The sequence below is a fragment of the Micropterus salmoides genome, unplaced genomic scaffold (assembly GCF_014851395.1).
Source record: "Micropterus salmoides isolate LMB-PRFRI ecotype aquatic unplaced genomic scaffold, ASM1485139v1 Ms_hic_scaffold_9, whole genome shotgun sequence".
NCBI lineage: Eukaryota > Metazoa > Chordata > Actinopteri > Centrarchiformes > Centrarchidae > Micropterus > Micropterus salmoides.
In genome coordinates this window covers 34,055,045-34,067,957 of record NW_024044681.1, presented here as the reverse complement: position 1 = coordinate 34,067,957, position 12,913 = coordinate 34,055,045, and the positions used below count along the sequence as shown (strand labels likewise).

The window sequence follows — 12,913 nt, the reverse complement described above, 5'->3', positions numbered from 1 at the left end:
GAATTTCTTGTTTGTTGGTTTGTCAATCAAATAATTGACTTTTTGTTTCAGCTTGCTGTACAGTGTCTGCTGTAATATCCAGTCTAATTTAAAATTCTGTTTGTCCACTGCCCCCTCCATTAAATCAGAGATGATTCAAAGAGAGAGAGATTGTAATCAGAGAAAAAAAACAATAAACACTTTTTTCAAAATACTCATATCCAAGACAGTGCCACCTGAAAGCTGTTGGAATACAGGTGTGGCCCGTTGTGTAACGTTGGAGCGAAGGGTTAGTCAGAAATATCATTGTAACACTGCAGCATCATATAAATTCACAATTTCGATGATGCTGCACAATACATTGCATGCTTCTTTCCAAACCAAATGGTCTCTGGGATTCTTCTGTTACACACAACAATAACTGTCAAGATTTGTTTTCATTTCCGTTTAGTTCTTCCTGTGTCGTTGCTTGAGTTATTGTCGTAGATGAACTTTAGTCGTTTGAGCCGGGGGTCTCATGTGTTTTCCTGGACAGCTGTTTCCATGGCAGACCTCTCAAGCTTTTTATCTCTACGTCAAGCTCACTTAGGCACCTAATCTGCACTAATACTCTCCGAATTAAAAGGGGGGGAGGGGGGTAAAACTGAGTGTTGCATTTACTGGAAAGTCATAGTACTAAATGAATCACCTGGAATAATTTGTTATCATCTATCACATCAGCTTTGGATTCTATTTCACACACCATATTCTGATAGTCTGGACTCTTGGCATACTTGGCCCAGTTAGATTTGCAATAAGTTACACAAGTACATACAGCACACTAAACATCACATACACAAGTATTGGCAGGAACAGTAAACAGCATATTTATAGCATTAAGCACATGGATGAATAAAATTACCTGACATGGACTGTTATTGAAGAACAGGTATTCAGAAGACGGTTTACATTTCATTATCACAAGAATCTAGCATCTAGAATCTAACAGTATAAGCAGCTCTCAGAAACTGTGGGAATTAAATAGCATTCCTCCTCTGTGTACAGCTTTTAATTCTGCCAGAAGTGTGTGGGCTTTTCTGCATGAAGCAGTGTGGAGAGGGAGTCAAACAGGTGACAGGCTTTGACTGGATTGGCGCTGTTTCAACTGTCACATTTCTGAAAATGAGTGCAGATTCTCATCCTCAGCAATTCTTTGTTAAAGGTCTTAGTTAGAAAACAGTACTTGTGTAGGTTGTCAAGAACTTTTTTTCAGTGCTCTGGGGCTAAACTTATTATTATTATAAATAATGTCCTGAGATGCAAAGCCAGATCAAATATTTCGATTTTTTTTAAATTAACGTTAGCAGTAAGTTGCAAATAAGAAGAAAATCAGTTTCATTGTTGTCCTAAATTGTTGTACTGTTGAGCTATATTTCTCTCTAGGTAGCTTCAAATAATAATGTAATAGTTTATTGTTGTAACTTGTAACCCCCTGGAGATCCCAGCAGCACCCTGGTTGGGTTTCAGGGTTTTGCTCCTGGACTCTTCAGCGGGGAAGATGTTTGTGTAGGCTGCTTAGAACCAAGTTTCTTAATTGACTTTTCTTCATAGTTTAGGTAACCTTGATAGAAAGAATGTTGCCTTTCCGCTTTCATGTAGAATCGATCACATTGGCCTGTGAAAATGATTTTATATGTTCATACCCACATTGTATCTGATCCATGAATAACAATAAAAAGTCCCAGCATGAGCTCCAAACTTTGAACAATCCAGACTTCCTCAGGGCGGAGCTCTTATTGTCAAACGTAGGTGTGACCTACTTTTGACCTGCATGCGTGTTATTACACGGATAGTCAGCAGTGGCTACAAACAAGCTGTCGTCTTGTCATGATCTCCAGAAAGACCGTGGGCTAATCAGCTTACCCTGTCTGCTCTGGCAGGTGACCCTAGACACAGAAGCTATGTATCCAGATGACAGTTGGTGGAGGTCAGGTTATCCCCATTTTTTTTAAATTACAGGCCCATGAGCATTTCCACCACTAATTAGTAGCAGACTACGCCTGTGTACTGTGTGCATTCAGTGTCCCTGTGTTGCTTGTCTTATCTTCTTTGGGTTGTTTTTTTGTGTATCGATTGCATTTGACTCCGATTTTGGCTGATTCTGATTTTCCTTCTTTCTAAAAACTATAATTGACAGCGTAAACAAACATTTTTGTGTATTTTGTTTCCATTAATATTTCCTTTTCTGACTTGGATCCATTTAACTGTATGTTCATTAATAAACACTATTAAATAATTTAGCATTTTACTCACTCAGACATCTCAAAATATAAAACGCTCCAGGTCAAACTGAATGACAATGTAACTGTAAGGGGGAGGGCTATATTTGTCATTTTTATTTGAAAATATTTGGAAGAATACATTACCCTATTTCTAGTAGTATATACTATTTCTTATCTCACCATTTAAATTCTAATTCTACACCTTATTTTAGTGTTTACTCAGACAACTACAACTTCAATAATTCTGCACACCTTGCTTTTCCCTTCAGACACACACACCTACACCTCTCTCTCCCTGTATCTGTCTGCTCTGGTGACTTTATTTGACAGCACCAACTGGTGTTTATATTTTTTGTCACCCATGATTTAATTAGCGACTGTACACTGAAAGCTGTGTTCACTGTGTCTTTGCCTGCTCCGTGCTTGTAAAATATCCACCGTGTCCGCTTCTTCTACCGTAGCCTAATACAAGATAGCGTCTCTGTGTGTTTCTCTGCAGGTGTACATTGCAAACGTTGTGTGTTCTTCACTCCCAGTGAAGAACTTCCTCGCCTGCGACATGTTTTAGCGTGTGTGTGTGTGTGTGTGTGTGTGTGTATATATGTGTGTAGCTGTGACACTATCCGATTATTGTCTTACGCCGTCAAGTGCAGCACACGTGTAATGTTAGTGTGACCAGCACACATTTGGCGCTGCTTGGCGGCGATTAATCATCACCGATTAAGCTGAAAACCGGTCCCCAGCCGGTTGATTGGTGCATCCATAGTTTTTTGTCTCTGTCATCATTTTGCATCTGTTGTCATTTGCGGTCGTTTGTTTGTTGTTTGTGGTCATTTCGCATCTCTTTGGAATCACTTTGTCTCTTTGCAGCCATTTTAGTAGTTTTTTGTCTCTGTGGTCCTTTTGCCTTCCTTTTTGGTTGTTTTCTGCTCTGTAGTTGTTTGACTTTCCAAAAAGAAATTGTAACTTCACACAGAGGTTCTGGTCCAAGGGCCCTGGGCCCCTATGCAGTAATAAGCCAACTACTATTGGGGGGGGGTGGGGGTTGTCTCCAAAGTTTGACTACTGAAACAAATATGCGTTAGTCAATTAATCATAATCCAGGTCAGCTTGATGTTATAATCCATTTCTATACAATAGACCACTCAGTTGTGTCATTGCTTGAGTGGCCTGTATACTGTAAATTAAATGCACTAAATGCTGAGGTGTATGTTTAGCAAATAAAATCGATGACAGGAGGTATAAATCATGTTACAATTCACTTTTTCTATTTTAAGATTCAGAGGTTAGCAGCAAGAGAGGTTCCACAAATGGAGATTAGGCATTCCATAGATTTTCAGTGACAGTACAATCTGCACAAGTGACCCTGCATCCAAGAGCCAGACCATCCTTTAATGTCTCTGCAAGGGTTCATGAGTGTGTTCCTCAGTTAACATTCATGTGGAAGTGACTTTGTGCGGATTTGTTTGTGGACATAGGCTGTCAGGATGATTCAGCAGTGCCCCCTCCCAAGGCCCTAGCCCTCCACCACATACCAACACAGATCTTTCGGGGGTGCTTTTGCACCATTAGTCCCACATGGGAAACAGCATCAGGCTCAGAGAGAGAGTAAGACAGAGAGAGAGAGAGAGAGAGAGAGAAGGGCTCGCCAGGCGGTTGAACTCCTGGCATGGTGAGCCTGCCCTGAAAAGGGCACATGCCTCCCTGCGCAATTATCCACTGTGCATAGAAACAGCACCCCCACCCTCAATACACACACACACAATGGTTTGACCAACACAACTAAAAATGGAAGATGGAGCACCAGGATGTTAAAATCATCACAGTGATGTGGAATTGACATTGAGCTTCACTTTAATTGTGTTTGTGAAATTGAAAATGAGTGAAGGTGTTACAAACATCCCCAAGGAGAGTGTTAAAATAAGCCCAGCACATCAGTAGATGTCAGCTGGTATTGTGCATATAGCATGAGATCATCCCTGTATCATGAAAATTCATGCTCTGGAGCGTCTCATGTTGTATTGCCTCTTCTCTCTTGTTTTGCAGGCTACTTCAACACACTAGCAGTGGTCCTGAAAACAAGTAACGAATCCCCGTGGACTGATGAGTTTGACAGTAAGAGCTTGTGAAGAAATACCACCACTAAAAACTAACAGATTGTTTATTTCACATCAGTCTTGAATGACTCCCCTGTCATATCACTCCATTTTTCTCTATCCTGCAGAAATTGAGTTATCATGCATAATTGAGTCCATTACTACAACCAATCCCAGAATTGAATGGAAGAAGATAACAACCGAGGGACCAAGTTATGTGTACTTTGACAAGAAGATCTCAGGTACAATTGGGCAAAAAAAGTCAAATTTCAGTCTCTTCTAGTTTCTACAGTTTCTACATTTGTTACTGACATTTTTTTTCCTTCGACAGGTGACCTGGAGAACAGAGCGATGATCAGAGAACCTGCCACATTACTGATAACCAACGCCACAAGATCGGACACAGCGAAATACCGTTGCGAGGTCACTGCCGCTGATGACCACAAGTCATTTGATGAGATTGTGATTGACCTTGTTGTAAGAGGTACTTACCTGCATCATTTATTAATCAGTGTGTTTTAGGCCATGTGAGACAGACATATGAAAATATGACAAAGATTCTTCTAAATGGAGAAAACAAGTCATTATAATGCCCTTAAAGAGAGACCTTGCTCAGTGATTCACACTTTAGATGCTGTAAGATGAAACCGTGTTGTAGGTCGCACCATCCCCTTGGCATACATACGAGGATGTGTTATGACCAGACCTGCCCAGCTGCAAAGGCGTGTTCTGGGCTATAAGAGGAAACCTCTGAAACTGCATCTGCTCTGAATTGCAGTGCTAAAGAAAGCAAGCACTGCATGTTTTGGTGGCGTTTTTTGGCACAGGCCAAAAATCATGTACCCGTCCGGTCCTGTCAATGCTGTCAGGCCAGTGAACCATAAGGGGTCAGGGTGACATTGTTTTTTTAAAAGCATCAAAGTCAAACATAGACCCAGCAGCATCATGAAAGAATGTGTCAGTTTGTTCATCACTGTGATGCTTGCAGAACATAAAAAACTCAGCTGAAGTAGAAAGACTTCGTGTAGTGACCAGTGGGAGTATCAGAGCCTTTAAGTACAAGTATAGAAGTATTATTAGTAAAATGTACTTAAAGTATCAGAAGTATTCATTGTGCAGAAATGGGCTCTGCATCAGTGTTTTACTATAAGAATGTTTCTGCAATAATATTACTGCTACATTAATGTGTGTTGCATTTTACTGCTGTAGATGTTGAAGGTTGAGCAGATTTTAACTACTATATCCTGATGGGTAGTTTAATCTACAGCAATGCATCGTATTCTATAAGATCATCATATGTCTGTAGAGAACCACCTACGTCTCAAAAGTTCATTTTTCGTTTGCCTCTGAGATGTAGTGGAGTACTTGAGTTAATGTAGTTATATTCCACCACTGATACTATGGTATGATGGTAACTCTGGTCATGTGTTTTCTGTCACCACAGTAAAGCCGGTGGTGCCAAAATGCAGTGTCCCAAAATCAGTGCCTTTTGGGAAGTCAGCTGAGCTGAGCTGTGTGGAGGAGGAGGGCTTCCCCAAGTCTCAGTACCAGTGGTTCAAGAACAGGGAGGAGATCCCCAACGACCCTAAGACCAGCCTCAAGTTCTTCAACTCCACATACACGCTCAACGCAGAAACAGGAACTCTGGTTAGTATGCTTGCGCATGTGTTTGTACAAGGACACGCATGAGCGGCAAGGGCGGGGCAGCGAGGACGGTGGCCTGACGCCCAGGGGTGGGGGCAGATATTTTGGGGAGACAGTTGATGGTGCGAGAGGGCTCGAGCCACGAGGGGAATCTGCTGTCCTCGTTTGCACATTCCTCAATTCTCGCTTGCTGTCCAGCACGGCTCGATGTGCTCAGCGCCTCGCCTCCAACACTCTGCTATCAAGCTTCACGCTGGCCTCTAAGATGTGACACACCAGAGCACGCTACACAGTTAGTCTTTATGTGAAGCTGAAATGGAACAAACGATTTAAGTCTACAGTCAGAAACTAATGACGTTTGGAGGATGTTTTTTCCCACAATTATCGCTCCCATGTGAGGAAATAATGCCCACCAGCCGATGTAGAGAGTGGAATTTGTGAAATGTATTATTATTTTGTTTTTCTGCAGTTGTACAGTATTTAAATATCTTTAAGCTTAAACATAAATAAAAAAAAAAAATTCACATACATAAGTGTATACACATAACAAAGGGGGGGGGGGGGGATAACTAAAAGGAAACATACAATACCAAGTTGTTACCTAAAAATAAATAACAACAATAATACATGTAAATATTTTAGAAATCTTCTTTTAAACCTCAAGTTAAACTTCTCTGTACATCTATCACCAACAAAGTAGTTTTGAAAAGGCTAATGTAATGTAGCAAGCTTCTCTGGTATGTCGCCTTAAAGACTGACAGCACTGTTGCGTTTAGTAGTATATGTACTTCTTCTCTTCCTTCACTGAATCCCAGAGGATTTAATGTGATATCGGCAAAGAACACCTCTGGCCGCTGAGTTCACTCTTTAATCAGAAACAGACAGCAAGGAAATCCAGTTCTGTTTAACGGTCATATTTAACATCCCCTGATTTGGTAATGACATTTTGTCTCCCATCATAAAGAATGTAAATATGGTGTGAAGGTCAGTCCTCTACACACAGTAACTGCCAGGACTATTATTTCCCTTCGTGCTGACTGTATCCACATCTGCGACTTTATACTGACTTTATTTAACATCAATATATCAGTCCATACAGATCATAATAGAATTGATCAATTGATCTTCTATAATCAGCTGTTGACTGAAGAAACGTTGACAGTATGAGCATTAGATTTGGACTTGCATTAATCACATTTACACATTTATGCATGTGACTTGTCCATTGCAGAAATTCAGCGCAGTCAGAAAAGAAGATGCAGGCGAGTACTTCTGCAGAGCGAAGAACGATGCAGGACACTCCGAGTGTCCAGCCCAGCAGATGGAAGTCTGTAAGTTTGTCACAGATACAAATACGCATCCTGTGTGGTGATGAAAAAAATCATCAGAGCTGATTTAAAGACACAATGAAGACTCCACTGTGTCACTCAGTCTTTAAAGGTCAGGTAAACTAAAAATGTCAGTGTTTAATTTCTCCATTCTTACTTCAACTCCACAGATGATATTGACGTTGTTGGGATTGTACTGGGAGTGCTGGTGGTGGTCGCAGTGCTGTTGTGTATAACAGTGGGGATCTGCTGTGCGTACAAGCGAGGCTTCTTCTCCAGCCAAAAACAGACGGGAAACAAGTAAGAGATCAAGACATCCTCTCATTCACGTGATCCACAAACACATGTTTTCCTCTCTAACCAGCACTGCTTTAACCTATCATCCATAACACCCTGATCTGCTTTGTGTCTTTCAGTTACAAAGTTCCAGCTAAAGGAGATGGGGTGGATTACGTCAGGACGGAGGACGAGGTTTGTATATAGCAGTTAGGTCTATAGGCCTATAGAATTTACAAATGATGCTCTTAAAAGAGAATATAGATCATTTTGAAACTGCTGAAGGATCGTCCATTCAGCAGTAATACAAAGATTATAAATTATGGTTAATGGGCTTAAACTGGCAGAGCCACCTTTGTGCTCCTTTAATGAGCCACACCTGGTCTGCATCTACCAGACACCACAGGCCAGATGGATACATGATGTGTGCGCACCAAAACCATGCATACACCATTTCCCTGTATATGAAGTGGTATTTATAAAAGACAAATAATGACGGCAATTTTCCAAACTATCGTTATTTTATTACAAGGTACAAGGTTGTTTATTAGTCATTATACAGCACAAGGCTGCATAACGAAACAAAATGTGTAGTTCCTTCATGCTACACACAAAACATATAATTAAGTGTAGGCCTACATTAAAATATGGTAACATATAAAATAAAACAATATATACAGTTATTTATATACATATATACATACGCGTAAACACCCCGAACACTCTGAAGTGCATTTTTTGATTTTGCATCTGGGGTGAATGTAAAGAGCAGCAGCCAGATGATAATATGAAAGTTTCATCTTCACAATAAACAGTCTGACATTTGGAGTCCATCTTGACTGTGTTGAGTCCACTTCCTCTCATCTTGCCGGAGTCTTGCGCTGACAGCTCGGAGCGCGGACCACCTGCCGTGTGCTTGATCCGGGATGTTGATGGGGCAGGTCTCTGTAAGGATGTGGGCACAACAGTCTCTGAATTCAGTTGTCTGGTCAACATGAGTGCCATTTTGTCCAGACCAGTTCTTTAGGGGCAGAATTAAGTCCAAGCTGGGCCAGCATGGCTGCTCTCCTGCTCTCTTTCCTCTCCTCTGAGCGATCACTGGTCTGGTCCGGTTGTTTGTTTGTTGTTATTTTCCTTGTGTTTATATTCTTTTCATGTTATCCTTTATTGTGAAGCACTTTGTAGCCTGTTTAATATGAGCAGTCTAAACTAAATTGATTATCTTTCTCGATGTCTAAATAATAAAAAACCTGTTAGCCGCCGATGATGGTTAACGGGCACATGTGATGAATTAATGGTTGCTATAAATAACACAGTCAGGCATAATGACAGCAGCTCTGGCAGTGTTGGAAAACCTTGCTGATGGGGCACAGTCGGTAAAATTGCACTTCTTCTTTGAAGTTCTACCGAGTGGTCGAGCAGGCACTTTTTATCTGATGAAAAGAATGCATATCTGTAGATCTACACTGTGGTTTCTGAATGGGATGTGGCTCATCGCCTACTTTGGTACTTAGATTGTTTATATAATACGAGAAGTTAAACTATTGCTATTTCCTGTTTTGTAGAGCAGTAAACTGCCAAGTAAGAGTTGAGCTGTTAGAGAAAGCAACGGTCAATATGAGTGTAGAGTATTTTCATTAAAGAGTAGGAGGAAAATGGCAAAGAATATCTGTATTACTGTGGAACCACTTCTGCCATATGATGAATTATTAAATATTGCTTCTCTGTGTTCTCTGCAGGGGGATTTCCGACACAAGTCGTCATTTGTGATCTGAAATGGGAGAGGATGATGAGGGGCATTTTGCTGAGCGAAAGACGTGACACGCGGGACTGCTCTCCACGCTGTCTGACCACAGAGCTGCCCCAGTTCATGCTCTGAGCTCGGCTGAAACCCAACCACTCAAGTTTGCCAAAGGTGACAAGATTCCACAGGACAACAATATCTAAAACTATTACACATGTAGGGACTGTGATTCATTTGTCAACGTTTATCACCACCAACTGAATTCTTTTGCTAAATTAGGGAGTTTTTACTTTACAGTCGTTGCATGGTTTTAAACACCAGTCGAGGCGGAGAAAGCGGAAACATTTCTTTGCCCTGCCAGGTAGAAACGGCGGAGTCTCTTTCCTCCACCGCCAGCCGATCATGACATCTTTCTACTGTAAAACATTTAGCTTCAAGCCTTTTGTCATTTGTATAACATTTCTTTTCTACTGTTGAAATTTGTCGGACTATTTTTGATGGAATATATTTTAAAATGCCTATAGATAAAGGTTTACTTTTTTAAATATTTGTAAAATACTAACATGTGTTTTTTTTTTTTTTTTTTTGGTTGTGGATAAAAAAATATGGAACACTTTAACCACTTTGCATCAAGCTGTAAGCTTTTACACCTTTGCAATCGGAAGAAAGAAAGACAAATGAAAAATGACTTGTATTAGCATATCAAGATGTGGTTCTTGATCAGCGGTCTTACATATTTAATTTCTCCGCTGGGAATGCCCAGTTTCTGTTGTGAGAGACTTCCACGTTGATGTTTGTAGATAGTCTTTGTATAGAGGCTTTGAAGAGTGCCAGTCAAATGCTGTGAAACACTGTACACAATCAGTGCCGCATTTTCTTGATTTTTAAGTGTCCTTCTTTGCTTGCTGTTAATCTTGTATATATTGAATTTGCTGTCCAGGATAGAGTTTTGCTGTCGTACGTATGTTCAGTGTTACACTATAATAATACTAGTATAATACTTATTAGACAGGGTTTGTAAGTTAACCTTCCAGACCAAACAAAACTCCATGATAAGTTGTAATACTGTAGACATGGTGTAAAAGTCTCTATTCAGAATTTGGAATAGAAAGATCTGTTTGTTACTGTGAGTGACAGCTCAAACCTGTTATCAGGACTTTGTTATTTTAACTACTGAGTCACTTATTTTTAAGCTACAATTACAAAAGGTATCAACAACACTGGTGAAAAAGACCCAGCTGTATAGTACACACACAGAGTACTGCAGTCAGATCGACCAGAGTAATCACAATATACAATCTCTGACACGAATCCTGGTCCAATCTGTTTACAGACCTGTTTTTGCTAATACGTGTGTTGATTAGTACAGTAGACCTTATCTAACATTTCTAACCTTTAGTTGTGACTAAATGTTTTAGATGGAAAGAAAATCATGTTCGGTTCCACTGAAGCTCATATTGTACTCATTCCTCTCAGCTAAAGGCACACAGATCTGATTCTACACCCGAGTGTTACAGTAACATACAGCTGGGGTCTGGAGGGTTAACAGCTGTACTGATTGTATATAGATATTTCTTTTTTCCTCTCTCTCTCTCTCTCTCTCTCTCTCTCTCTCTCTCTCTCTCTCTCTCAAGAATATGTAAAGTGGTGAAAAATGTAAACATTTCCTATTTGAGGCGACATGAAACTCTTTCCATTTGTAAGACAGAGAAAAGGTAACATTTTGTCACGTCATTCATAACACATGAACAACAGCTTCCTAACAGCAGAAACAGCAAATTCAGTCATGATTCAATCCGTGTGTCAGTCTTAAAAATGCTGACCAGAAGATGAATGTTATGAATGTTTTTATCGGCAAGCCTGGTAAAATGTTACCTGAATATCAGTCATGGTAGAGACGATCTGCCCATCATTTGCACATAGGAAGTTGTCAACACTGCTCAGTCTTTTTCCAAGTTAACATGTTGCATTAAGGAACCAAGAGAAAACATTTCTAAGTGTGCTTAAGTTCACAAATGACTCCTGTTACAGGAATATCGTGTGGTGAGATACAAGTCACGCAGCTCACACAGATGCACACATTTCCCCTGCTCATTTGTACAAATTTCATTCCTCTTAAGTGCCTTCTGCCTTTAAAGTAGTCCAGTTTCTCTACAGCCATGCTCTCTCCCACTTTCTATGATACTCAATGGTCGGAGGCTTTGTGTTTTGCATTCATTTAACCACAAGCACGGCGTTTGAGAGGAATGATATCACCTCAAATTTCCCCCTTCTCCTTCTTTACATGCGTATCTGCAAATTTGTAAATAGCATTTTTCATAGATATGAAGGTGTAGACACGTTGAAGTAGAATAGAAATATATTAGTGCCTAAATATAGTGGGAATTATTTTTGGTAAACACACATAGCACTATTAGGCAAAAGAAAAAGATGGATACCCAAAGCAGGGACATTTTATAACACGTTCAAAAAGACCCATTCTCCTGGTTAACTGAGGTCTGTTTTCATTCATAACACTGACAGCCGGGGGAATTTGACCCACAACTGCTTTCAGAAATGAACCCAATGCTCAAACCAAGAGTTGACTCAGTATTCATGAAGGTGTCATGCAGCTGTAATGGAGCTGACATTGTTCAGGCAGTAGGAACCGTTTTGTTTTTTGTTTTTTTTAAAAATTGGAGTTCATGCAAAGCGTCAGCCTCAGACAACAAACAGGAATTCATATACAGCAGCTATACGTAGGCTTACAGCTAGCCCACAGGCAGTCCTGAACGTGTCTGTAGTCTGGTTAGATGTAAGGCAGCGCTGATAGAGATTATATTTACTTCGCAGTGAGCAATGGTTTCCACGGTGTGTTCAGCATTAGGGGAGAAAGTTAAACCAAGCTCACCACTGTGTTTCAACTCAAGGATGGCAGCGCTCCACTGATCCAGCACTGTAAAACTGTTACTGACTGAGGACTAGTACATCATGTAAGGAAACATGATTTTCTGAACCAAACTCACATACAGTAGAATGTCCATTTGGGGCCTGCTGGGGTTGTTTCTGTTCATTTTAGAACCACTCTATTTGTGATTAATAAAACTCACTTCTAATATTACTGGAGACATCTGTGTTTGCTTTTTGTGTGTGTGTGAGAGAAGTAAAGATTTTGCATCTGTGCTGTCAGTCTTGTCATTTCATAATTTCTCTGCTACTCCCAATCCTCCTCGACTACTCAAGAGTCTCCCGCTGTTCACAGAAATCCTATTCAGTATGAAAGTCCATCAAATATCCCACTGACAGCATCAAAAGCCGTAATCTATTAGTGGGAGTTAAGCCATTTCCACTTTCTGCGCTGAAAACAGCGTTCTTGTTCTTCTCTGGTACTGTGCCAACTGGCAGCCAGTTCCTGGATAGAGAGCATTAGAATCAATGAGGGAGCAGGGAGAATATATTGTAGTTTGCAGCAAGATCCAGTGGACAGCTTTATTTAATTCACAGAAAAATCTATTCAAGTGTGGGTCTCTAATTTGGTTCAATGTGGGATGAAAAAACACCTTTCTGGATCATCTCACATTGAGATTAAATTAAATGAAAATGAAA

General features: G+C 40.3%; 1 protein-coding gene across 1 annotated transcript in view; it reads left to right on the top strand.

Moving 5' to 3' along the window:
- LOC119895586 (junctional adhesion molecule 3B-like) overlaps positions 1–12,433 on the top strand; it is a 35,936-nt gene extending 23,503 nt beyond the window's left edge. The window contains exons 2-9 of the mRNA XM_038708787.1: positions 4,287–4,355; positions 4,465–4,578; positions 4,668–4,820; positions 5,781–5,983; positions 7,212–7,311; positions 7,479–7,608; positions 7,725–7,779; positions 9,324–12,433. Coding sequence (XP_038564715.1) covers positions 4,287–4,355; positions 4,465–4,578; positions 4,668–4,820; positions 5,781–5,983; positions 7,212–7,311; positions 7,479–7,608; positions 7,725–7,779; positions 9,324–9,359 — 860 coding nt within the window. The 3' untranslated portion in view covers positions 9,360–12,433. The remainder of the gene's footprint in view (positions 1–4,286; positions 4,356–4,464; positions 4,579–4,667; positions 4,821–5,780; positions 5,984–7,211; positions 7,312–7,478; positions 7,609–7,724; positions 7,780–9,323) is intronic.
- The last annotated feature ends 480 nt before the right edge of the window (positions 12,434–12,913 follow it).